Source organism: Chiloscyllium punctatum, chromosome 3, assembly GCF_047496795.1.
Source record: "Chiloscyllium punctatum isolate Juve2018m chromosome 3, sChiPun1.3, whole genome shotgun sequence".
In the NCBI taxonomy this organism is placed as follows: Eukaryota; Metazoa; Chordata; class Chondrichthyes; order Orectolobiformes; family Hemiscylliidae; genus Chiloscyllium; species Chiloscyllium punctatum.
In genome coordinates, this window is record NC_092741.1 from 106,036,437 (window position 1) to 106,063,715 (window position 27,279).

General features: G+C 40.2%; 1 protein-coding gene across 3 annotated transcripts in view; it reads right to left on the minus strand.

The window, feature by feature from the left end:
• The window catches only part of smap1 (small ArfGAP 1), a 225,258-nt gene that overhangs the window by 123,412 nt on the left and 74,567 nt on the right, over positions 1 to 27,279 (minus strand). Inside the window, exons 5-6 of one of the 3 annotated variants that reach the window (XM_072558002.1) lie at positions 16,554 to 16,631; positions 13,542 to 13,622 (exon numbers count right to left, since the gene is read on the minus strand). The exons of 1 other annotated variant lie outside the window; for it this stretch is intronic. In XM_072558002.1, coding sequence (XP_072414103.1) covers positions 13,542 to 13,622; positions 16,554 to 16,631 — 159 coding nt within the window. The remainder of the gene's footprint in view (positions 1 to 13,541; positions 13,623 to 16,553; positions 16,632 to 27,279) is intronic. One more of the 3 variants, XM_072558012.1, reaches the window with a different exon arrangement.

Sequence of the window (27,279 nt, forward strand, 5' to 3'; positions counted from 1 at the left end):
TAGCCAATCCCCTATCCACACTAATGTAGTACCCTCAAAACCATGAACACTTGCCTTATTAAGTTCCTAATATGCAGTACCTGATCGAGACACATTGGGAAATCCAAACCTCAATTTATCTGTAACTAGACTGCTTGTTACCTCCTCACCCTTGTTTTTTCCACTGTCTTTCACATTTGCTTATCTTTCAAGATTTTTGTTTCTGTCCTCCTTCCTTCCTCCCGCATCTCTGCACAAGTTTCCATCCCTTTAACATTTGAATTTAAACCCTCCCTGACAGCACCAGTAAATCCCCTGCCCATCCAGTGACTACCTTTTTGGACTTGCTCTCCATGACAATCTCAGCATCGCAGATGCTCCGCAGCGAGTTCACCTGGCGCTCCAACTCAAAAGTGCAGTTAGGCCACTAGCTGCAGCTGAGTACAATTCCTGCCCGCGGTAATCAGGGGCATTGGAAGGTCCAGGATTGCCCACTTAATCATGGAGGAGCATATCCCGGGTGAAAGTTCCACTGGCATGACTTCTCTGTAGATGAGACTTGTTACTTAGTCCCTTTAAAGGATGCTAATTATGCTAAGGACCTTACTTCACTCTAAATAGTCACACTGCAATGCAAAGTCTTTGCAAAAATCTTAAGTTTACTTCCCTTACATCACTTTTATTGCCTTATTATAATGGGCCAAACACCATTCAAGTGCAAATAATTGTTTAAAAATTGTGATTTTTGAAAATTTACAGCAATTTACCATTCAGTTAACAGTTATTCCTGTGATGCCACTGTTTTGAACTCAGCGCCAGTTGCTCCCTCACAGATTCTGCTACATCCTTGACTTCAAAAGGAAGTAATATAGGCATTGAGCCTCAGTGTGAAATTATACTTGATAATCTTCCTGTGAAGTACCTTCTATTACTACACTGAAGGCATTTCATAAAAACAGATTAATGGAAAAATGAAAATACATTTGGAAAACTAAGGAACCCAGCCAACCCTCACCCGCCAAGCTAAAAACAATGATGAGAACTCGAAGGTGTTCACGTACCTCACTAGGGAGGCCGTGACATTGTAGTAAAGTCACTGGACTAGCAATCTAGACTTCCGGGCTAATACTGAGACATGAGTTTGATTCCCATAATGCTAAATGATGAAAGCGGAATTCAATAAAAATCTGGAAAAGCATGATCAACAATGATTATTGCCAGAAAAACCCATCTGGTTCACTATTGGCTGTTATGGAGGGAAATTTGCCATCTTTCCTTGATGGCCTACGTGACTCCAGAGCCACAATAATGTGGTTGACTTTTACTCACTCAAGCTATTCAGGGATGTGCAATAAATGCTGGCCCAGTCACCGATATACCCTCATCCCATAAAACAATAAAAGAAACTTAAACATGAAATCTATAAAATATTATATTCAATAGGTTTTCCTCATGATTTAAAAAAAAGCAGTAAATCTGAAATTCACTGACTTAACTGGAAAGTATTCCTTTTTACCCCTGAATGAACATTCAATAAATGAGGATTATCATTGAACAGTGCAATTGAGTGTCTAGGATTAAAAATTCAAATCTGGACAAACATGGCTTATTGTCTGAATTCTAGCTTTAACACTATCCTTTCATGTATATCTTATATTAGTTGCCAAACACAAAAATACTTTGCTTCATTCTGTTCAAAAATTGCTTCTATGTGGAACAAAAAAAACCAATAAAATTGTAAACATATGAATATATGGATTATACTTCCATCCCTGTGAAGAAAGATTGTCGAAAGCTATTTAAAATCGCTTTCACCAGTGTCATTTGTGATCCAAATTTGTAATTAAAAGAAAAACCACTGTTCACTAACAAGTGTCAAAAGAAAGACTAGAACTAATTTGCGTATCGCCGAACCAACAATTCAGGGGTGTACGATGCATTAATAGTCAATAAAAGAAATCTTGGAATGTAATGTTGTAATGCAACACATAGTTCATTTAAAACTAAGGGAAATAAATGACAGGTTTGAAATGTCGCAGTATCACTTTTGAATAGAAACCTTCTGTAATTTAGTTTGATCTCCTCCTCCACGATAAGACATTCCTAATAAAACTAAATTCTATCTTGTTCATCACATATTTAAAAAAAAATGAAAAATGTTCCATAGGAATATAATCAATTTCAGCATCATCTTAGAAAAGGCTAAACAAAAAAAAAAGGGCTGGAAAATACTGGTTCCCCCTTGTAGGGAGAATCATAGAAACAGAATCCCTAAAGGTGGAAGCCATTTAGCCCACAAAGTCCACACCAACACTGCGAAGATCATCCCACCCAGACCAGCTCCTTTATCCTATCCCTGTCGCCCTATATTTCCCATGGCTAATCCACTGAATTTGCACATTTCCATACTGTAGGGAATCGAATCTAATCTAATCTAATCCCTGGACACTGGGCTATGTAGCATTGCCAATACACCTAACCTTCACATTTCTGGACTGTGGAAAGAAACCAGAGGAAACGCATGCAGACACAGGGAGAACGCGCAAACTCCACAGTCATCTGAAGGTGGAAATGAATCTGGGTCCCTGGCACTGTGAGACAGCAGTGATAACCACTGAGCCACCATGCCGCCAAATTAAGGCTCAATACATTTCTAAAATGTGGTGCCAAGTTGCAGCTTCCTAATTATGGGTTATTCATCCTGCCACAATCCACAGTAGAATCCTGGCACAGGAAGATTGATTGATTCTAACTTTTCCACAGCTGAGAAATCAGTGAGAAGCCTGCAGGTACATTGCTCTGGCACATCAGACTCAAGTGAACTGGCTGCAGAGTCACAATGGGAAAGGAGGGTTTTTCGTCTGACTCACATTCCAATTTATTGGATAAGCATAAGCACAGTGGAATTTAAATCACATATAACATTAACGATCAACAACTGAACAAACACCAGTTACATACTTTAATATATTCATTTGTAGAGTCATTGAATGGATTAGCATTTATTGCCCATTCCTAGTTGCCCTTCGTGAATTGTCTTCATGAACCATTGCAGTCCTTATGTATGAAGATCCACAATTGTTGTGGGAACAGGCCTAAATTATAAGAATCAGAAAAACTGCCAACAAAATCACTGCATTTGATATTAAATGAAATCTCATAAGAAGCTCGTGGGAGACTGGGGCCTGGATAAACCCAAAGCAAGGACAAGACTAGCAAAGAAATGTGCACACAGTGTGCAAGGAAAATAAGTGAAAGATTGCAGAACACAGCATGCATTTTGAACTGAAAATATCGCTACCTTTGAAATGGCAAGACATCTCAATATGCTTCACAGGAACATTCACAAGTTCGTAAGATATAGGAGCAGAATTAGACCATTCAGCACATCAAGTCTGCTCCGTCATTTGATCATGGCTGACATCCTCCTCAACCCCATTTTCCGGTCTTCTCCCCATAACCCTTCAATCCTTTACCAATTAAAACGCCTAAATCCTCAAATCTACTGTTTGTTTGTTGCGAATTCCACAGACTAACAACCCTTTGGGAGCAATAGTTTCCCCTCAACAGTTTTAAATTTACTACTCCCTATTCCAAGGCCATCTTCTCGCCCTAGTGGTTAGCACTGCTGCCTCACAGCGCCAGAGACCTGGGTTCAATTCCCGCCTCAGGCGACTGACTGTGTGGAGTTTGCACATTCTCCCCGTGTCTGCGTGGGTTTCCTCCGGGTGCTCCGGTTTCCTCCCACAGTTCAAAGATGTGCAGGTCAGGTGAATTGGCCATGCTAAATTGCCCATAGTGTTAGGTAAGGGGTAAATGTAGATGTAGGGGTATGGGTGGGTTGTGCTTCGGCGGGGCGGTGTGGACTTGTTGGGCCGAAGGGCCTGTTTCCACACTGTAAGTAATCTAATCTAATCTAATCTAGAATGCTGCACAAGATGAAGCATCCGCTCCACATCTATTTTATCCATACCTTTTATCATCTTAATTACCTCAATTTGATACAGTCAGAGTTCTACAGCACAGATACAGGTACTTCGGCTCAAACTGGTCCATAGCAAACAAAATGGACATCCATGCGAATCCCATTTCCCAGCACTTGGCCCACATCCTTCCAAACCTTTCCTAGCAATGTATTTGTCCAAATGTCTTTTAAATATTGTTAATGTACCTGCCTCAACCACTTCCACTGGCAGCTCATTCCACATATGTACCACCCTTTACATTAAAAAAAGTTGATCCTCAGGTTCTCTTTCATTGTTTCCCCTCTAACCTTAAACTGATGTCCTCTTGTCCTCAATTCCTCAATCCCGGGAAAAAGGCCGAGTGTGTTCATCATGTCCATGCCTCTCATGATATTTTACACTTCTGTAAGATCCCCCCTCAGTTTCCTAAACTCTAAAGAAAAAGGTCCCAGCTTGTCCAACCTCTCCCCATAACTCAGACCCTTCAGTCCTGGCAACCTCCTTGTAAATTTCTTGTGCACTCTTTCCAGTTTAATAACATCCTTCCTACAACAAGGAGAACAAAACCAACAATACTCCAAGTGCACCCTCATCACACCCTGCACAACTGTAACCTAACTTCCCAACTTCTATACTCAATGCCCGGACTGATAAAATTAGTGCGCCAAAGCCTTCTTCACTGCCCTGTCTGTGACTCCACTTGCACCCGAACTGCAAGGTTCTCTGTTCCACCAAATTCCTTAAGGCTCTACTGTTCACCATGAAACTCCTACCATGATTTGACTTTCCAAAATACAAGACCACACACTTATCTATATTAAACTCCATTTGCTATTTTTCGGCCCATTTTCCCAGCTGATCAAGGTCCTGCTGCAATTTCTAATAACCTTCTTCACTAACTACGCAAGTTAGCTCGCGGAACTTGAAGGTTTGTTTTCAGACGTTTCATCACCATACCAGGTAATATCATCACTGAGTGTCTCCGGTGAAGTGCTGGTGCTATGTCCCGCCTCTCTGTTTATAGGTCTTGTTTTTTTTAAGGTGGGTGATGTCCTTTCCGGTTCTTTTTTCTTTTCAAGGCAAGGTAATAGGATCTAAGTCAATGTGTTTACTGATGGGAGTTCTGGTTAAAATGCCATGCCTCAAAGAATTATCATGCAGGACTTTGTTTTGCCTGTCTTTGGATGTGTGTGTTGTCCCAGTCAAAGTGGTGTCCTTCTTTGTCTGTATGTATAGAAACTAGCAATAGTGGGTAGTGTCTTTCGGTGGCCAGTTGGTATTCATGGATCCTGTGGTAAGTTTCCAGCTAGTTTGCCTGATGTAGCGGTATCTTGAAAATGACGTTAGTTTTGCTCATAGTATCTAATGGATCCTTTAGGTTCATTAGTCACTGTTTAAGTATGTTGGTAGGTTTGTGGTCTACCATGATGCCAAGGGATCTGAGTAGTCTCGAAGTCATTCCTGATGTGTCTTTGATGCAAGATAATGTGGCTATAGTTTTTGGTTGCATTGTTGTTTGTTTGTTTGTTTGTTTGGATTTCTTTGAGGGATCAGTGGATTGTGTTTATTGGATACCCATTTTTCTTGAAAAACTTTGTATAAATATTTTTCTTCTGCTTTTTGTAGTTCTTAGGTGCTGCAGTGTGATGTAGCACATTGAAATAATGTCTTGATGCTGCTCTGTTTGTGGGTGTTTGCAGGATTGCTTCTGATGTTAAATATTTGCTCTGGGTTTGTTGTTTCCTCACTGTCCACAATACCACTTACTTTAGTGTCATCTGCAAACTTACTAATCGTGTCTGGTACATTCTCATCCAAATCATTGATGTAGATAATAAACAAAAATAGGCCCAGCACCAACCCCTGAGGGACAGCACCAGTCACAGGCCTCCAGTCTGACAAGCATCCTTCCTCTATTATACTCTGCTTCCTACCATCAAGCCAATTGTGTATCCAATTTGCCATCTCCCCCTGGATTCCATGCGATCTAATTTTCTAGAACAGCCTACCACGTGGAATCTAACCGAAGTCCTTACTGAAATCCATGTAGACTACGTCTACCACCCTGCCCTTGCCAACCTTCCTGGTCACTTCATCAACAAACTAACAAATTTGAGAGGTATGATGTCCTACACACAAAGCCATGCTGGCTACTCCTAATCAAACTCTGTCTTTCCAAATAAATGTATATCTTCTCAATCTTCTCAAGTAACGTATTTACCACAGATGTTAAGCTTACTGGTCTATATTCCCCAGATTGGTCGACCATCAGGCCTGGGAGACTTGTCTGCCTTCAATCCTAATAGTTTGCTGAGTACCTTTTGATGTTGATTGTTCCAAGTTCTACCCTTTCTATAGTCTCTGACTTGCTTGTTCCAATCGAAATGGTACTATGGCCCTCCAACGGGAAAATGGAGGCAAAGTATTGATTTAGCATCTCTGCCATTTCAGCATTCCGTACTGTTAATTCTCCAGTTTCATCTTCTAAGAAACCAACATTCAGCTTAGCAACTTGCTTCCCTTTTATATACCCATACAAGCTTTCGCAACCCTTTTTGCTACTTTGTGCTATTATGTTTAAATTATCAAGGGCTATAGAGAAAATGCTGACAGGTGTTCCATTACAGCTACAACAATGGTATAAATGTGTAAAACTACTCAGGTATTACCTGCGTGTTTAAAAAAAAAAGGAAAAGTAAATCCAGGCAATTACAATCCGATCTCTAGATCATCAGCAAAACAATGGAACGTAGCATCAACCTTCCTAACCTGCAATCTTCTTCCTGACCTCTCCACCCCCACTCCACTCCGGCCTATCACCCTCACCTTGACCTCCCTCCACCCAACGCCCCTCCCCCAAGTCCCTCCTCCCTACCTTTTATCTTAGCCTGCTGGACACATTGAATGCTGCCTGACCTGCTGCGCTTTTCCAGCAACACATTTTCAGCTCTGATCTCCAGCATCTGCAGTTCTCACTTTCTCCTAGAATCGATGGGAATAGGGCAGGGTGGGGGGTTAGGGGAGAGTCGCCACTGACAGGATTCAGACTTAACAGAGCTATATGAATCTTAAATGGTTACAGTTGTTGAAGGTCAATCATCTCAGTTCCAGGATATCCCTACATGAGCTCCTCAGGGTAGCATCCCAGTTCCAAGCACCTTCAGCTGCTCTCTTTCCCTTTATAAGGTCAGATGTGAGGATAGTCATTGACGATTACACCGTTCAACATCATTCACAACTCCTCAGATACCGAAGCAGCCCAAGTCCAAATGCAACAAGACTTGGACAGTATCCAGGTTTTACAGTAACTAGCAATGGTCACCATTACTTTTTCTTTCAGCTCCAGATTTCGGAGTCAGATTTCACCATCTGCCACGGTAGGATTCAAAACTCCCGCACCCCACTCCCGCCTGGGGTTCAAGATTATTAACCCAGTGACATTATCCTCATGCCACTGCCACTAAAACAGATCTCAGTGAATGGGTAAAAAGAAATTGCTTAATGGGTTGAATAACCTAATCCTGTTCTTAACTTGTTGACTACCATATGCACTACCAGCAAACCTCACTTTTCCAAAACTGATTCAGCCAGCCATCAAAAGAATGCAACACGTGATCTCACCTGACCTCACATTTCCATCATGCATTACAAATGAAACAATGTCAATCAAATTGATAATTAATGCAGCTTCCAAAGAGGAGAAACTTAAATTTCCCCAGAGTGATCATATGTCCTAGCACATTATTTAGCTATATGTTATCAAGGAGAACAACATCTGATAATAGTTAAGGAGAGTATGGAGTTGAAAAAAAGCATACAAGGAGGCAAAGTCATGACAGCCCGAAGACCAGAATAAATTCAGAATCCAGTAAAAGGCAATTGAAAGAAAATAAACAAGAACAAATGAGCAAGATATACGAAAACTGACAATAAGAGCTCCTTTGTGGGCGGCACGGTGGCACAGTGGTTAGCACTGCTGCCTCACAGCGCCGGAGACCCGGGGTCAATTCCCGCCTCAGGCGACTGTGTGGAGATTGCACGTTCTCCCCGTGTCTGCATGGGTTTCCTCCGGGTGCTCCGGTTTCCTCCCACAGTCCAAAGATGTGCAGGTCAGGTGAATTGGCCATGCTAAATTGCTCGTAGTGTTAGGTAAGGGGTCGATGTAGATGTAGGGGTATGGGTGGGTACGCTTCGGCGGGGCGGTGTGGACTTGTTGGGCCGAAGGGCCTGTTTCCACACTGTAAGTAATCTAATCTAATCTTTAAATATAAAAACTTAAAGTAGTGAGAGGTCAAAGAGCACACAGGCTTGTTTGAAAATGAATTTGGGGAGATAGCTATAGGGAAGAAGGAAATGGCAGAGGAGTTAAGCGAATATTTTGCATCAGTCTTTATGGTGGAAGATGCTTGGAACATCCAAATCAATACTAAAGAATATAAAGGAGGACTTAAATGCTATCACTAGAGAAGTTGTATTAGAAATATTCATGGGGCTAAGGCAGATAAGTCCCTGACCCTGATGGCTTCCACTGTAGGATCCTGAAAGTAGCAGTTAGAGAGCTTGTGGATGCATTGATTGTAATTTTCCAAAAATCTTTGGATTCTGGAAAAGGGCTAGAGGATTAAAAAAATACAAACGTGACATCCCAACTCAAAAAGGGAGAGAATAAAAGTGGGTGACAATTAGGCAGATTGACTTAACATCTTTGTTAGAAAAATGTTGTACTTGCTTCAGGAAATAATACCAGTACGTATACTAAATCATAATCTGATCAAGCATGGCTTCATGAAGGGAGTCTGAGTAGTTTATTGAACGTTTCAGGAAATTGCAACCAGAGTGAATACAAAGGAGCCAGATGTGTCGCATTTGGACTTCCAGAAGGCATTAGACAAGACACGTCACAAAGGTTAAGCCACAAGAGCCCGTTGCACTGGAGGTAATATCGTGACATAGATAGAAAATTAGCTAATGGGCTTGAAACAGCATTTGGGGATAAAGGATTCTTTGTCTAGTTGGCAACCTTAAACCAGTGGGGTTCCACAGAGATCAAGGCTGTGACCACAACTGCTTACAATATGCATTAATGACTTAGAGGAAGGACACTAATGTACTGTAGCCAAACTTGCAGATCATACAAAAATGGTTGGAAAAGCAAGTTGCAAAAATTAATGAGAGATAATGATCATTCATATAAATGGGTAAAAAAAAGTTAGTAAATGGAGTATAATGAGGGAAAATGGGATTTTTTTGGGGAAGGGAGAGCAAAAGAAGTATTATTTAAATGGATAACTGCAATACAAAGAGACCTAGGGTACTTGTGCACAAAACACAGGTGCAGCAGGTAATCAGGATGCAAATAGAATGTTAACTCTTATTTCAAAGGGGGTGAAGCAAGTATAAAGAAATAGGAAAGCCGTACTGCAACTGCACAAAGTGCTGGTGAGACTACATCTGGTGTTAAGAGCAGTTTTGGTCTCATTATTTAAGGGAAGATATTTCATTGGAGGCAGTTCAGATTACTCCCACTATGGAGGGACCATCTTATGTGCTAAGGGGTAAACAGGTTGGGACTCTATTCACTGTATTTAGGAGAATTGAACAATGATCTAAGTGAAATATATCGGATTTTTAAGGGATTTATACGGTATACTCTCTGAATAAAGAGGCACCAATTTAATACTCAGCTGAGGAGGAATTTCTTCTTTCAAAACATTGAACCTCTTTGGAACTACTTGTCACAAATAGCTGTGGGGGCAGAGTCCTTGTGTAATTAAGGCTAAGTTAGATAGATTCTTGATTCGTAGGGGGAAAATAAAGGATCATGGGAAAAAGCAGATGTGAGAAATGTCATTGGATCAGCCATGATCCCATTGAATAGTGAAGCAGGCTCAAAGGGCCAAAAGGCCTTCTCCTGTTTCTGTTTCCTATGGATTTACAGGGGAGCATAAAGAGACACTGAACGCAATTTTAATTAGCCAATTGCCTGATTTAGAAAATTTTCATTTACCTTTTTCATTTGCAGTCTGTAGCTTTACGCATAAAAACAAGCCTTTTTAATGCTTATAATGCTATTGGCTTCATACCATTTACCAATCCAAATCCTCAGGTTGTTTTTGGTAATTTCATTAATGCCAATGGGAGAGACTGACCAACAGTAAGGAAAGGTCAACCCATTGACTCAGACATCAGACTATTTTTGTAATGGTTAATTGATATACCACAGAATGGCTGATGTCTTTCTAATCTCATCTTTCAACACATCAGAATAGCTGGCTAGTCTTTTGTGCTCCTGTTGAATGCGCAAGTCATGGCTCAGTTGGTAATAAATTCACCTCTACACTACAAGATCTGGGTTCAAGTTTCAACTACAGGAATGTGACGGAATACTCTCCAATAGCCTTAACCAGCTCCAACAACATGCAGGACAAAGCAGTCCACTTGATCAGTAGGCCATCTACTACCTTAAAAATGCACTCCCTCTACAGCAGGCGTACAGAGTGACACAGTGGATAAAATGACTTGCAGCAATTATCTGTGCTGTTGAAGCAAATTTTGTTGTAATAAGTGAAACTAATGGTACTTCCCTGATCAACACTTAAATGGTACAGTTACTTCAGTCAAGGAGCAGGTGCACAGTTCAATAGAGTCAAGAGTGTGGTGCTGGAAAAACACAGGTCAGGCAGCATCCGAGGAGCAGGAAAATCGATGTTTTAGGCAAAAGCCCTTCATCGGGAGTGAGGCTGGGAGCCTTGGGGGTGGAGAGATAAATGGGAGGAGGATGGGGCTGGGGGAAAGTAACTGAGTGCAATATGTGGATGGAGGGGAGGGTGAAGGTAGGAGGTCAGAGGCGAAGGTAGAGCTGAGAGGTGGGAAGGAAGATGGAGAGCTGGGATAGGTCAAGGGGACAGTGCTGAGCTGGAAGGTTGGAACTGGGGTAAGGTGGGGAGAGGCGAAATGAGGAAACGAGTGAAATCCACATTGATGCCCTGGGGTTGAAGGGTCCTGAGGCGGAAGATGAGGCATTCTTCTTCCAGGTGTCAGTGGTAAGGGAGTGGCGACAGAGATGGCTCAGGACCTGCATGTCCTCGGCAGAGTAGGAGGGGGAGTTGATGTATTCAGCCACGCGACAGTGGGGTTGATTGCTGTGGGTGTCCAAGAGATGTCCTCTGAAGCGCCCTGTCTCCTCAGTGTAGAGGAGACTGCATCGGGAGCACCGGATACAATAAGTGACGTGTGGAAGTGCTAACATTGCCAACAAAGAGACAGGCATGCTAGGGCCCATCCAGATGCCCATGGCTACCCCTTTCGTCTGGAGGAAGTGGGAAGATTCGAAGGAGAAATTGTTGAGGGAGAGGACCAGTTCAGCCAAACGAATAAGTGTCAGTGGAAGGGTACTGATGGGGACATGTGGAGAAGAAGAAATGGAGGGCTTGGAGGCCCTGGACATGGTGGATGGAGGTGTATAGAGACTGGATGTCCCTGGTGAAGATGAGGCCTTGGAGGCCAGGGAAACGGAAGTCTTGGAGGTGGAGGAGGACATGGGTGATGTCCCGAACGTAGGTGGGATGTTCCTGGCCCAGGTGAGATAGGACTGTATCGAGGTAGGTGGAGATGAATTTGGTGGGGCAGGAGCAGGCAGAGACAATGGGTCAGCTGAGGTAGGCAGGCTTGTGGATCTTGGGTAGGAGGTAAAACTGGGCAGTGTGGGGTTCCCAAACTGTGAGGTTGGAAATTGTGGGTGGGAAATCTCCTGAGGTAATGAGATTGTGTACGGTCTGGGAGATAATGGTTTGGAGATGGGAGGTGAGGTCATGGCCGAGGGGGCGGTAGGAGGTTGTGTCATCAAGTTGACCAGTAAAAGAAAACATACAAAACACCTTCTTCACTATCCTATCTACCTGTGACTCCACTCTCAAGGAGCTATGAACCTGCACTCCTCAGGTGTTCAGCAACACTCCCTAGGGCTTTACCATTAAGTGTATAAGTCCTGCTAAGATTTGCTTTCCCAAAATGCAGCACCTTGCATTTATCTAAATTAAACTCCATCTACCACTCCTCAGCCCATTGGTCCATCTGATCTAGATCCCATTGTAATTTGATGTAACCTTATTCGCTGTCCACTACACCTCCAATTCTGGTGTCATCTGCAAACTTACTAACTATACCTCTTATGGTCACATCCAAAGCATTTATGTAAATGACAAAAAAAAAGTTATTTGTGCTTGCTTCATGAAAATGACATGATGTTGTCTGCCCTACCACTGAAAAGCATTTAAAATCATCAGAGTGCTAGAGAAACTCAGCAGGTCTGACAACATCTGTGGAGAGAAAAAGTATTAATGTTTGGAGTCCAGTGACCCCTTTTCAGGCAACCAGTTCTGAAGAAAGGCCACTGGATTCAAAACGTGAACAGTTTCTTTCTTCACAGATGCGACCAGACCTGCTGAGTTTCTTCAGTAACTGTGTTCATTCCAGATTTCCAGAATCTACAGTTCTTTATTTTATTGAAAAATCAAGTTGGTTCATGTGAGCAAAGGCTGTACATGGGTATCTCGATTATCCAAAGGACACGGGAGTATTTCATTCGATTAATCGAATGCAGGATAACATCGTTTAGCTAAGCATCAGAACCTTGCAATCTTGCGGGATAATGTGACATTCGGATAATCGATTGCTGGATGATCGAGGTTCCTCTGTAAACTAAATTCAAGCCAAGTCTTGCCATTCAAACAAGCTCACATATGCCAATCACTTTCTTTGACACTAAAAAAATTAGTGTTAAGTCTGTTTTTCAGGCTTTTAAAAACAAACTAATTAATCATTATTTGTTTCCGCATTTAATTCTGACACACAAAATTAGTTCTACGTCTTCCAGTTCGAATCTGAACCTTTCAATCTCATTGGTTGGGCAGAAGTTCAGATTCCAGATGGGTTCTTTCTCTCATTGTGCCTTCATCGATTCACACTTCCAGCAACTTTGCAAGCAAAAATATTTTAAGCAGAAGGATGCAGTAAGAAACTTAAATGGCCAATGACATCGGATGCTTGCTACTCTAGAATCTGGCACAGTATCTGTGTGCCTTGGTGTCAAATTTTGTTTCATAAATCACTACTTTCAATACGATTGCCAAGTTAACGAAAGGGTCATCCAGCTGGAATCATGTCAGTACAGCCACCGACAGTCCTAGACAGTAATAATTTGATTAGGCTTTAGGAAGCAGGAACCAGACTAGTGAATCAAGCTACTTGTTATGACCTATTATCGCCTCAGCAAAGGTCAATATCAACAATCTGACATGGAGTTGATCAGTAATGCAGAGCCATAAAGGACAGCATGACAATTTGATGTAACACAGAACTGCAAATGTTCATATTCGAAAAGCTAATTCAATGCCATACAACAGTTAAAATCACAATACTGTCCATCTGTACTGTTAAGAAAATGAGTGTCATCTGGCTTCCCAAAACTAATGATTTTTACATTATGATTGTGATGCATCACACAAAGGTAGCATAACTTTAGCTGCTTCAAGTGTGGTAAATGACACACAACATATGCACTTAAGAGCCATTCGAAAAAGAATAAATTGAACTCACCATTTTCACTTTTTCTAAAGCAATAGGTTTCTCTTCGTCTTTTCCCCTCTTTTTTACATCTTTCCGTTTGTCCTTCTCTCTCTGCAATTATACGTTAGACTTTAATAGCCCACTAATCAAAAATACAGCCATAGAGTATCACATTTTAACTACATCAAAATACATTTTAAAGCATAACAAAGCAAGGAATGAATTTCCAATCCAATGCTATTTTTTTCTTTTTGTAATTCTCACACCTTAAATGGAGTGAAAGATTTTAATCTTCAGTATAAAATTATTCCACCAGTTTATTCCTATTTATGTCTGATGGAATGCTAGCATGGAAGTATGAATTAATAGCTCAGTACTTTTGAAGGGAGACCAAAGCTTTCAAATACTCTTATAGAACAGTATATAGTGTTTAACAATTAGTAATTCTCGACTATCTCACTTAATCTAATGTGGGCTCAGAGCAATAGGGTATGGAGGGAGTGAGCTTACCATGAATCTAAATTTATTAAGCATTAAAAATATTGGCATGGAATTTCAATTAGGTTTCGCTGACTTTTAAGTTTGCCCAAAACCAATGCAGTGTCAGACTGAGGCAATGGAAAGGGCTTTTCCAGGACTGCTTAGAGTCAGTGGACTAATCCATATTGAAGAACTTAATGGACAGTCTAAACAAATATGCTATTACAGACTTAGTTAGTAAGTATGTAGAATTCTTCATGCTGAAAAAGTTAATCCGAATGTTCCCCAACCAGAAACCATAGATGAAGCAGGAGATCCATTCCCTACTGAGGCGTACAAGTCAGGCAATCCTAACCTATACAGGAAAGCCAGGTAAAATTTACGTAAGCCCAAAGACGCCAAGAGGCAATAGCAAACTAAGCTCGAGACCCAGACTAACTACACAGACACTCGCTGGTTGTGGCAAGGCTTACGTGATATAATGGGCTACAAAACGAGGTCGAACATAATCGCAGGCAGCAGTACATCACTACATGACGAGCTCAATGCGTTCTATGCTTGCTTTGAATAGAAGTCACAATGTCACCTATCCCAACAGCCTCAGATCCACCTGTACCCACAATCACCACGGCAGATGTTAGATCAGCTTTGCATGGGAATCCACGGAAAGCAACTGGCCCAGATGGAATCGGTGGCTGTGCATTCAGATCCAATGGGGACAAGCTGGCGTGATTATTCGTAGACATCTTTTACATCTCCTTAATACAATCTGAAGTCCCCAACCTGCTTCAATAAGACCACCATCATTCCGGTGTCAAAGAAAAATCATGCTGTGTACCTCAATGACTACTACCCACTGATTCTGACCTCCATAATTATGAAGTGTTTCAAATGGGTGGCGTGGCTCACATCAACTTCCCCCAAGCAAATTGCTTTGATCGTTTACAAATACACTTACCAGCACAAGTCCATAGGAGATGCTATCTCCCTAGCCTTACTCTCTTTTGTGGAACATCTGTATAACAAGGATACTTAAGGCAAGCTCCTATTTATTGACTACAGTTAGGTCGTCAACACAATTCCAAACAAACTTATCTCTAAACTCCAAGACCTAGGTCTCGGCTCCCTGCTCAGTAACTGGATTCTCAACTTCCTGACTCATAGTACAGTGGAGGGCACACCTCTGTCAGCATCAACGGCTTTAGAGATGGAGGAGATGGTCAAAAGCTTCATGCTCCTGGGAGTACTGATCACCAACAATTTGCCCTGATCCACCCACATTGACGCAATAGTCAAGAAAGCATATCGACATCTCTACTTCCTCAGGACGTTAGGTAAATTCAACATGTCCACAAGTACTCTTACCAATTTTTAGAGATGCACCATAGAAAGCATCCTTTCTGGATGCATCACAGCATAGTATGGCAACTGCTCTTCCCAAAACTACAAGAGACTATAGAGAGCTGTGAACACAGCCTAGTCCTCTTATTCATTGACTCCATCTTTTTCCCCCCTACTCTGGGAAAATGACCAACATAATCAAATACCCCTCCCACTCTGCTTATACTCCCTCTTCCATGTGGCAAACAATATGAAAGTTTGAATACATGCACAGATTCAAGAATAGTTTCTTCCCTGCTATTATTAGACTTTTGAATGGACCTCTCAAATGTTAATTCTGATCTCTCTTTCTCTGTCTGTACCATCTCTGCAACTATAACACTATATCCTGTACACTGTTCTGCTGCCCTGATGCATTTTGTATGGCATCGATCTGCTGTACATCACTTTTCACTGTATCTCAGCCCACATGACAACGATAAACCAAACAAAATCTCAGAACTTCACAAGTTACATTTAGCATGTCAAGAACGTTGCTTAAAAAAAAAAGCACTGGAAACCAGTACAATCCACAAAACTGGTCAAATTAACCAACATACAAATCTGCAAACTTTTCAGGAGGATCTAAAAATTTAAAGACACAAACAGACAACATATTGAAAAAAAATCTAGAATGATGAAAACAAAAGGCTAAGCTTTACAACTGAAATAAAACATTCTGGGATTTTGGTTGGGGATAAGGCTGACAGAAAAATAATCAGAAGACGCTTCTCTAACCTGGGTTTTAACAGTAGTAGACTGCATCTACAGAAACCCTCAGGAGATCGAACTCAAGAGGATTTGATTGGTAAAATGAGCTGCCTTACCCTTACCTTGTCAACATTGTGGCAACAAAAAGAACAATTTTGAGTTTCTCTGAAGCCCTGCTGACCAAATGTTTTCAGTTGACCATGTCAAAATGACAGATCAACACAATTATCATTGGTGAATAATCACTTGAAAAAGTAATGGTCATCGAATCTCAACAGTCTAAACTAAGCAAGCATGGTTTCCACCAAACAACTTCCCACCAGAAAGCTTTTGTCTCCTATTAAAAGTTTATCTGCTTTTCTACCACCACATCATGTAAGTTTTTTTTCCACTATAATTGATTGGGAGATCATGCACAGCAGAGCGAAATATACCAGTGTCCATCAACTTGATAGTTTTAGAACATAATACCTCTAGTTTGCTCTTCTCAGCAGTATTTGATAAAGAGGGAGATGATGGCAAGGGTGCAGCCACATCAGAGGTTGTTATCTGTACAGAACAGATTAAAGGAACAAGCAGACACATGTGAAACAGAACAGGAAACAGAAAACAAGCATTAGCATGAATTAGAGAACCTAAAAGCCCTAAAAGTTCAAATGTCACAAAATATATACTGTAGCAAATGAAAAATAGTGATAAGGAATTTCTTTCCCCCAAGCGTTATCATTTGAGAAATTGCATAACTTCAATTCAGAAATACAATTTTATGGACCAGTGCAATCTCAACTCTTAAAATTATAATATTCTAATCCTGTCCACAGTCCAGAAGACTGCGTAATTACCCACCTCTGACGCTGCCAATACAACAAAATTATATCTTATACACAAACAACATACAGAATAATTTCACATTAAACCCTTTTATATAGAAGGAAATGGTGTATAATTTTTATTATTACTAGAATGGTGGGCAACACACATCCATATAAAGTTACTTTACTTCCTTCCTTAAGGGTTTTTAAAACTCAATCAAACCTTTTCATACTTAAGGAGAAAGCAGCTCTTTACATCAGATACTAAAATCGAATAGGTAAATCTCGAATAGGGAGCTTTAGGCTACGAAGCAATAAAGCATTCCCCCATGTTATGATTATTGCCTATAAGGAAAACGATTCAAAACAAATAGCTGTTAGTGCACAATCCATTGCACATCACCTATTGTTTAGTTGATAAATTCAGCACAAGCCTCAATTTTAAAAAGTGAATACTGTCAATGAGTTTTCTATATAGTTATTTCACTGCACCTTAGACATTATTTGCAGATGTCAGTAATAGAAATGAGCTAACAACCAAAAATGCCTTTGAGACCTTTCACTTTGAAATTTCAAATCTAAGACAATATTCAGTAAATTGTACGGTTGCCAGAAACCAGAATATCTAATTACCAATGAAAGAAAAACAAACTAAATTCTTGATGAGCATAGGGTAGAAGATTATCAGGATTAAGCAAAAATGTGAATTTGGTGTTATAACTAGTACAGCCATAATCTACTTAAACAATGGTGCAGACCAGAGGGGCTGAAAGGCCTATACCTTACAATTATATAACACTGTTTACGACCACCCAGCCATCTAAACGTGCATTACAGTCAATTAAATAGCTTTGAACTATAGTCATAGTGGTCATGCAGGAGTTTCCCCATATTACAATACTAAACTAGAAAATCAACTGCTTGAGGTGAAAGAATTGATGCACCTAGCTTTATCATCACCTTGCTAACATTTCCTGTTTGCTAAAATCCTGAAGGAGTTATTTGAAGCTGAGGAAGCTTATGTTCAGTTATAAGATTCAAGGGAGATGCTATCATGCTGAAGCATCTGTTAAGCAAATCATACAGACAGGATAAAGAAGGGAATTTTAAGTACTGGAAATGAGTGAAGAGATTAATAAGATTTATTTTACCATGCATTTTGAAATCTTTAAATTTGTTAAACATAAATATTTTGGTTTTCTGTTTCATCTTTATTTATTTTGCACAATAAACTTCTGTTTTATTGCAAAACCTGAACATGTAACATTGCTTTAGTGAAAAAAACACCTAATTAAAACTAAGAAATATGATTCATCAAGCCAGACTTCTATTTCAGTCTGGGATTAAATTTATCCAGTAATAATACCAACTGGTATCATAACTGCTTCAAATATTTCATATCAAATTGCCGATTTATGTATTGGATTTATAAAAGGACTCAAACTTTGATAGACTTGAAATGAAAATTTCTCTTCAGCCATTACAATGTGATTAGGTATTTCTGGTAGCTCTATCGAGTAGGAGACTACATACCAACAATTCAGAGACAGGGAGATTTACATAACATACAATTTAGGAGAGAGGAGTACAAAGTTTGGGAGAAGATTTGTAGCTTGGGTGCTCGTTGTTGTGGTTCTGTTCGCCGAGCTAGGAATTTGTCTTGCAAACGTTTCGTCCTCTGTCTAGGTGACATCCTCAGGCATTTATAGTGTCTCTGCCGCTTCCAGTTGTCAGTTCCAGCTGTCCGCTGTAGTGGCCGGTATATTGGGTCCGATGCCGGAGGAAACAGCACAGAAGCGCTTCACAGGAGTCTCCCAAGCACTGAGGATGTCACCTAGACAGGGGACGAAACGTTTGCAAGACAAATTCCCAGCTCGGCGAACAGAGCCACAACAGCGAGGAGTAGGCCAGTCAGCTCTTGAAACTTACTCCACCATTCAGTATAGCTGCAGCTGATCTTCGCTCCACTTTTGGAGTGTCCCTCATGATCCTCAACTCCCTAGTCCATCAAAATCTACTCAACATGGCCTTGAATAAATTCAATTATTCTGCCTATCTGCGTTCTGATTAGAATTCCACAGCCTAACGATCTTCAAAATATTGCCATCACAAATAACCCATTGTCACTTAGTTTCCCCTTTAGCACACATTTCTCTCAGGCTGACATTTAAACGTTCCTTTGACTGACCAACTAACTGTTCTCCCCCCCCACCCCCCCCCCCTCTCCCCACCTCACAACCCCTCCCTGCCCTGGTTCCACCGCCACCTATCATTACTTTGATTCCCCCCGTGCAACCTAACCAATAATTTGTACAAATACAGAAGAGAAACATCAGTTGAAATTAAATCAGATAATTTTAGTTTTTTATCAGAATTAATGTCAGAACTGAATTTAACTGAACTGAAATAATGGGAGATTATAACTGAAACCAGTTGGCATCCTCATTTGCCTAATTGGCTTTAATTAGGACCATCTGAATCTTGCTGAAGATAAATGCCTTGCTAACTGGCTTAACTCTATATAACTGGAATGACTGGCATTTACATAGAATCCCGATAGTGAGGAAGCAGGTCATTTGGCACATCAAGTCCACACTAACCCTCCAAAGAGCATCACACCTAAATAAACCTCTTTCTACCTTATCCTTGTAATTCCATTGGCCAATCCACCTAATCTGCACATTTGGATTGAGAGGTGAAACCCACATAGACGCGGGGAGAACGTGCAAACTCCATACTGAGGACACCTGAGGCTGGAATCGAACCTGGGTCCTTGGTGGTGAGAGGTAGCAGTTTTAAACACTGAGTCACTGTGCCACCCCAATGAGAAACTAGCTGTGGTCCTGCTTGGTCAGCTCATTTCAACTGTATCTGTTTGGATCTACTGGAAGTAGCTGCCTGCAACTTACTCCAGCAGAAGGCAATTGTTGTAAACAGACACATCAAATGATTCTTTGAACTAGAAACCCATATCCGTTTAACCCAGACCAAAAGAAGAGTTGCATTTATGGTTTTACTAGCCAAAATTCTCTTTACATGCCGTATAAAATGCTGTTTCTTTCTTTGCCTAAAGTCTGCTTCTTGACAGTTGCATGCCATTTTCCTACTAATTTCTTTATTATATTATAACAGTGAAAATGGACCAACAACATTCATAACGGACTAGTGGTGATGAACACAAAACAAAAAGTTTAGATCGCTTGCCGTCCTTTAATAATACTTAAACTACAGATTCCACATTCATAAAAACCTAATTTATTATCTTAGTGACCTCAAGTTTTTCAGTTAAACTATTCTTCATTTATTGAAATGTTTATAAAACTCTTCTTTGTAGCCCCCTGCTTTCTGCCTTCTGTACCTTTTTCCTTGCTGTAGTGGCCTAATTACCCCCTTATTCCCTTGCAATCTCTTCTATTTCACCAATCCCTTCACATGCCTTGTCTCTCCCTCTTAACACTCTTTCAAGCTTCAACCTCACTGCGTTCCTTCCAACACCCCCACCATAATTCCTCCTTGGCAAACAACTCTTTTCAGCAAAAAAGATAGCAGCTCTTTGTTACTCACTGGGTAGAAAGTCAATTGCTACCACTCCCCATGTCTCAGCCTTGGCAATAAGATTTCTTGGCTGCACCTTGGACCCTCCAATCGCTCACTGTCAACACCTACTTATTCCCAAAATCGGCTGCTCCTTTCTATGGTTACTTCTATTCCATATCTTTTGCTGATATGTTCACTAACATCAAGAAGGAACCGGTCAGTGATTAGAAGGAGTTCCTCACCATTTATTTTCATTGAATTTCTGTCTGACTGGTCACCCACGGTTGTACTTTCTCAGATGGTTTGGAGTTGATCCATTAGTCGATGATTTCTCCTAAATTATGGATTATAAGACTTGAGACTGAATTAATTACCCCATCTTGCTTCTTGAAGTGATCAGGAGAAAGTGAGGACTGCAGATGCTGGAGATCAGAGCTGAAAAGTGTGTTGCTGGAAAAGCGCAGCAGGTCAGGTAGCATCCAAGGAGCAGAATCGACGTTTCGGGCATAAGCCCTTCTTCAGGAATGAGGAAGGTGTGCCAAGGTCCTTTTATCTTAGCCTGCTTGGCACACCTTCCTCATTCCTGAAGAAGGGCTTATGCCCGAAACGTCGATTCTCCTGCTCCTTGGATGCTGCCTGACCTGCTGCGCTCTTCTTGAAGTGATCAGTAGAATTAGATACACTAATTCAAAGACAAAGGCAATTAATAAAATTCAGGATTTCAAAGTACAGCCAGAGTTTCAGCTATGCTTTCTCAGACAACTTTCAATAGTTTAGTGTACATGCAGTCAGTCCTGGTATCATATCAATCTTATGTTTTTTTAAAATAATTTCACCAAAACAGCCATCTCTAACAGACTTACTATTCAATTCCTATGGAAAGAATCCTTCATTAGAATACCTCTTGTCCCTGAACTCTCATTCCCTCTCACTTTGTCTACTTTCCTATTACGTTGCTTCTATAAAACTTCTGATCACAATTTTTCTTGCATTCTTTCTAATTTTTCAATTTGCAATTTTAAGAAGTTTAATAGTAATAACTTCTCCAAAGACCAGTTTTATATACTTTACCCAGATTCAGTTATCCTCTATTTTATAACTGCATTTTATAACATTGCTGACATATAAATTTGTTTACAATAGTGGTCAATTAAGCCAGATTGGATAGGGTTAAGTCAATTAAACAAAATGGAATCTGTATTGTTAACTTTGATCAAAGTAGTCATTTCTTAGACTGATTAACTTCATTGCGATCATTCCCCAGTTATTTGTTTACACTTGTTCATATCCATTTCACAGAACTGAAATAGTCAATGCTGATATACTTGATTATCAGAAAAATCAATAACTCTAGATGTATTTTGTAAAATATAGCTTATTCATTAGTTCAAATGCACCTACTATCATGCCTTTCGCATCACTCTTAATTGTCTATAATTTTCTATGACTTATTGTTTGTGATCTTGACAGTAGCGTGCCATTTTCCAACTAATGTCTTTATTCTATTATAACAGTGAAAATGGATGACCATTCATAATGGACTAAAAGCAATCTTAAAATGAAATGATTCAAGCTGGCTGTTATGATCTCGTGGCCAAGTTAAGCCAACCGAATGAAACCACCCACAAAGATCAGTTTAAGTTAAAACAGGGCATCAAAGCTCATATTTGACCTCCAAGTTGGTTCATCTTTTCTACAAGTTACATAGCGAGATGTAAAGTATTCAACTGCCAAGTATTCAACTTGGAAAAATGTGCAGACTGAATACATATGGATTTTTGTCAACAGCTACTTCTAGGTAAAACACTACTTGCCCATCTCTTGATCAACCTCAAAAGTGCCCACTTACAGCTCATCTGAAATAAATATTCACTGAGAACTGAGATCTGCAATCTTTGCTACCGCTGAAGGAACAAACAACTAAACAGTCAAGACTAAGATCATTGTCACAACACAAGTCTAAGAAATTTAACTTGCAATTGCCTGTGTTTCTGTCTACCCCTTTTTAGCTTATTAGCTGCATTTTTCCATTCAATATTGCTTTATCATGATGGCAGGAAATAAAATTCCTCTCAATCACTCAAGAAAACAGTGTTAATAAGGGGCTGCTCCATTTTGATCTATTTAACAAAGTTGAATTCAAGTATGATATCTGCATGCAAAAGCATTCTCCCATACGAATCCCTTTTTTCATACACCAACTCTGGAGCCCAATCCTATGTTTTCTGACAAAAACATGACCAATAATAAAAGTATTCAGAAGAAGAAAATCTAAGCATTGAGATGATCAGAAATAAAAGCATTGTTGGAGCAAAAGAAGTGAAATTGAGGTGCAAAGTCACAATGTCGCAAATTGGTTCCAAAGAAATTCCTTTACAGATTCTGTCAGCTGTTAACATTTTGGAAATTCAAAACTATTTACATTTAGAAAGAGTATCACTATGCTTTGCTTTCTTGCTGGAAGGCGGGTCAAGAATGTGAACTCTATTTGATGGATTTCTGTGTCCTGTCTTCACCTTCCTATATTCATTTTCAACTTAGCATTCGCTGTCTTTTCAGCCACAAAATTCATCTTCCTTCTCCAATTTCAGCATTCCATAATGGAATCATACCCTGAATCATTGAGCAATCTTGCCCAACAGTCCCTCCTCAACCAATAGCACCTTTCCACACAAGCTCAGGAGATACAACACCGGCTGTTTGACCTCCCACATTCACACCATCCAAGACTCTAAATCTACTTTACAGGTGAACGGTGACTTCCTTGCTCTATTCAAAAAAAGCACTGTTTGGAGCTGCTCACAATGTATGTGCATTGAACTAGGGAAACAAAGACTGGCTGACCATTTTGTGGAACTGCGATTTTGGAGAAGATTTGTGGCTCAAGTTGTGGATTAGGTTGTAAGTTTGCTTGCTGAGCTGGTAAATTTCTCAGATGTTTCATCACCATGCTAGGCAACATCATCACTGAGGTGCCAATGAAGTGCTGGTGTTCTGTCCTGCTTGCTATTTGTGTGCCTTGGTGAGTGATATCACTTCTAGTTCTATTTCTGAGCGATTGGTAAATGGGGTCCAAATCGGTGTGTTTGTTAATGGAGTTCTGGTTTGAATGCCAGGCCTCTAGGAATTCCAGTGTGTGTCTCTGTTTAGCCTGTCCCAGGATGGATGTATTGCCCCAGTCGAACTTTGTCTGTGTGAATGGATATTAGTGATAGTTGGTCATGTATTTTGGTGGCTAATTGGTGCTCATTTATCCTGGTGGCAAGTTTCCTGCCCGCCCGTCCAATGTAGTATTTTGTGTATGATGTTCACAATCCCACAGACAGACAGACAGACAGACAAAGACCCACATGCACACATTTTGTGGGGTGAATTTGTACTAGTAGAGTTACATTGTACTTTGCTCAAAAACTGCATGAATTCATGTAAAACTCTGATCTCACTTTTTAGATTAGAATCAAGCTAAGCATCATGGCATAGACAGATAACACAGGGGGCTAACATCTTCAACATATTGTCTAGCTAACACGCATTGTTACAGCTAAGCTGAGAATGCAACTTTTAAAAAAAGGTTTCATGATTTACACATGAAAGAAGTGAAACTATCATGGTATTCAAACAGATGAAAGACTCAACAGACAATCAAGGTATTTTTCAATGCATAATTTCAGTTACATCACACTAAGTTTTTGCCATAAATTCTGTACCTTAGATTTGTGCCCACCACAATCACCTGAAGGAGGAGCGGCGCTCTGACAGCTCGTGTGGCTTCCAATTAAACCTGTTGGACTATAACCTGGTGTTGTGTGATTTTTGACTTTATACAGTTTTCTAGCTGTGGAGTCGGGTCCATCGCCACCTGTGAGTAGTGTTTGCTTTCTCAATGTATGGTGTTCTGTTCATAATGACAGTCTTGTGCCCTTTGTCTGCCGGCAGGATTACGATATTTCTGTATTTTCTAAGTCCTTCCAGGGCTTTTCTTTCCAGTGTGTTGACGGTGCTCCCTTCTTTCCTTCTGCTTAGTGCTGATGGCCTGCTGGATTTCTTCCGTAAATCCTACATTCCTATACAAGTGTCTCAGGAAACAGGTATTACCATGATTTTGATAGTCCAACTAACTCTGACCCCTATTCTTAGCCTCCAAAGGTGTGTCAATAAAGCTCAAGGAAAATCAGCATATCTTTTCCAAAACAGCATTTTACAGTTTTCATAACTCAGCACTAGTACAACACATTTGAACAATTGGATCATGCAGCTGCTCCTGGGTTTACAGGCTTAGTTGACAATAGCTTTTTAAAAAAAAAAGTTATTAAAAGCATTCTAATTCAATAAAAGATTGTTGTCCCATTTTGTTTTATGACATTCAAAAAAAAATCCAAAGAAGCCAAGCAACAAAAATTGACTTTTGTTTTTCAAGCAGACCATTTGTATAAGCAAGCTTTTTAAGGGTCAAAAATGAATGGCTGAGGTTTTATTTATTCTTAATTCAGAAATTTAAAATATGTTCTAGAAGTTTTTCTTAAACATTGCAAAGCTTTTTTTTGAAAAGCCAAACAGCTGTTTCAAACGAGGAGTTGTGTTTTCGTTCCAGAGAGCACTATACCTGGTTAGGTCTGGAGAAGATTTATTTTCTTCCAAGAATTTTTTGAAGAGGATAGTTTTTATTTAGTCAGTCAGCCAGCTAAGTGATGGATTTTATTTAAGTTTTATGCATTCGATATTTTTTTTCCCATTTTAACATTATTTTCTGTAGGTAATGAAAGATAGCCCATTATATATAAAATATGATGTTTTTGAAATTTTTTTTAGGCTTAATGTTATTAAGGCCATATATTAAAAGATATAGAATGAGATGGCTAGGAGGTTTAGACAAATTATTATCCAGCACCATCAGTCAGATAGATGAGTGACTGTCAGGAAAGATAAGAAGGTAGTTCAAAAGTTTCCGGTGGCTATTCCTCTCTCAAGTAGATATTCAGTTTTTGGAACTGCTAAAGAGGACAGTCTCTCCAGGGAAAATGAAAAGGGCCAGTCAGTTATTAGTCAGCATTTGACAAAATTTAATGGAATTATTTTTATTGTGGACTCTCCTGACAGGGACAAGGTCAGGAGATTGTGGCAGTGAGTGTAAATGTAGGATGGTTTGCTTCTTTCCTGGTGCTAGTATTGAAGACATCTCTAAACATTTTAAGCAAATTGTTAAAGGTGAGATTGAAAATCCAGAAATTATTGTACACATTGGTAGGAAGGACATTTTTAAGGAAAAGATTAAAGCAGTACACAATGAATTTAAGAGGTTAGGAAGAAGATTAAAACCTAAACCGTAAAAGTAGTCATTTCTGGTTTACCCCCAATGCCAAACTCAAATGGGGAAGGAACAAAAGGTTAAAGGAGATAAATCAATGGCTGAAGATCAGGTGAACTATTCAGGGATTCAGGTTTCTGGACAATTGTAATGCCTTTTGGGATAGAGAAGACCGATTCAAAAAGGATGGGCCTAACCTAAACTGGAAAGTGACAAATGTCTTAGCAGTGAGATTTCCTCATTCTATATCAGGGCAGCATGGTGACTTAGCGGTTAGCACTACTGCCTCACAGCAGACCGACAGCCAGGGATGTGGGTTCATTTCCAGCCTCGGGTGACTGTGTGGAGTCTGCACATTCGCCCAGTGTCTGCGGTTTCTTCCGGGTACTCTGGTTTCCTCCCACAATCCAAAGATGTGCAGGCCAGATGAACTGGTTATGCTAAATTGCCCATAGTATTAGGTGTATTAGTCAGGGGTAAACATAGGGTGTTGAAGTGGGTCTGGGTGTGTTGCTCTTTGGAGGGTCGGTGCGGACTCATTGGGCCGAAGGCCCGTTTCCATATTGTAGGGAATCTAATCTAATCTGTTAAGGGAGAAATTCTACTGGGAGAAGGCGACTGGACAAATTAAAGGTAGCAGTGCAAGTGGAAGGATCGATGAGGGTGGTTCTAAACGTCATCAATTAGAAAATTGAGACAAGACAGAATCAGAGTATGTAGTAACTCTGAAGAATTAAATATTTATTTCAATGCCAGAGTTTTTACAGGTAAGGCTGATGAACTCAGGATATATTTAAGAACATGGGATTGGGACATCACAGCTGTTACAGAAACTTGGCTGAAAGGTGGACGAAACTGGCAGCCCAATGTTCTGGAAGGTTAGAAAAAGGAGGCAAGAAAGGTGGGGGGGGGGGGTGGAAAGAGCTGGAATCGTTTTTGATCAAGGAATACCTTACTGCCGTAACTAGGAAAGATATTTCTGAAAAATTGTCCAGTGAAAGTATACGGGTAGAAATTATAAATCAAGAAAAGATCACTGATAGGATAGGCATTTTGTTCCTGTTAAGAGTGAAGGGTAAAGTTGGTAAGATTAATGAACAATGAATGAATAAAGATCTTGAGGTTCTAGTCAGGAATAAAAGTTTATTTTAGATATAGACAAGTTAGTTCAACTTAGCTTCTTAATCAACATATAGAGTTAAAAATCACAACAACAGGTTATAGTCCAACAGGTTTATTTAGAAACACTAGTTTTCTGAGCACTGCTCTTTCATCAGGTGGTTGTGGAGTATAAGATCATAAGGCACAAAATTTATCAGATTGGGATACAGACAGACTGCCTTCACACCGGTTATACATTGTCTGAGCTAAGATGTCACTTTTTTTAATAAAACCTTAAGTTATCTCGAGAAGGTGACTTAAATAGGATTGGCACAGTGGCAAGCACTGCTGCCTCACAGCGCCAGAGGCCCGGGTTCAATTCCCGCCTCAGGCGACTGACTGTGTGGAATTTGTGGACTGTGTGGAGTTCCTCCACCTGACC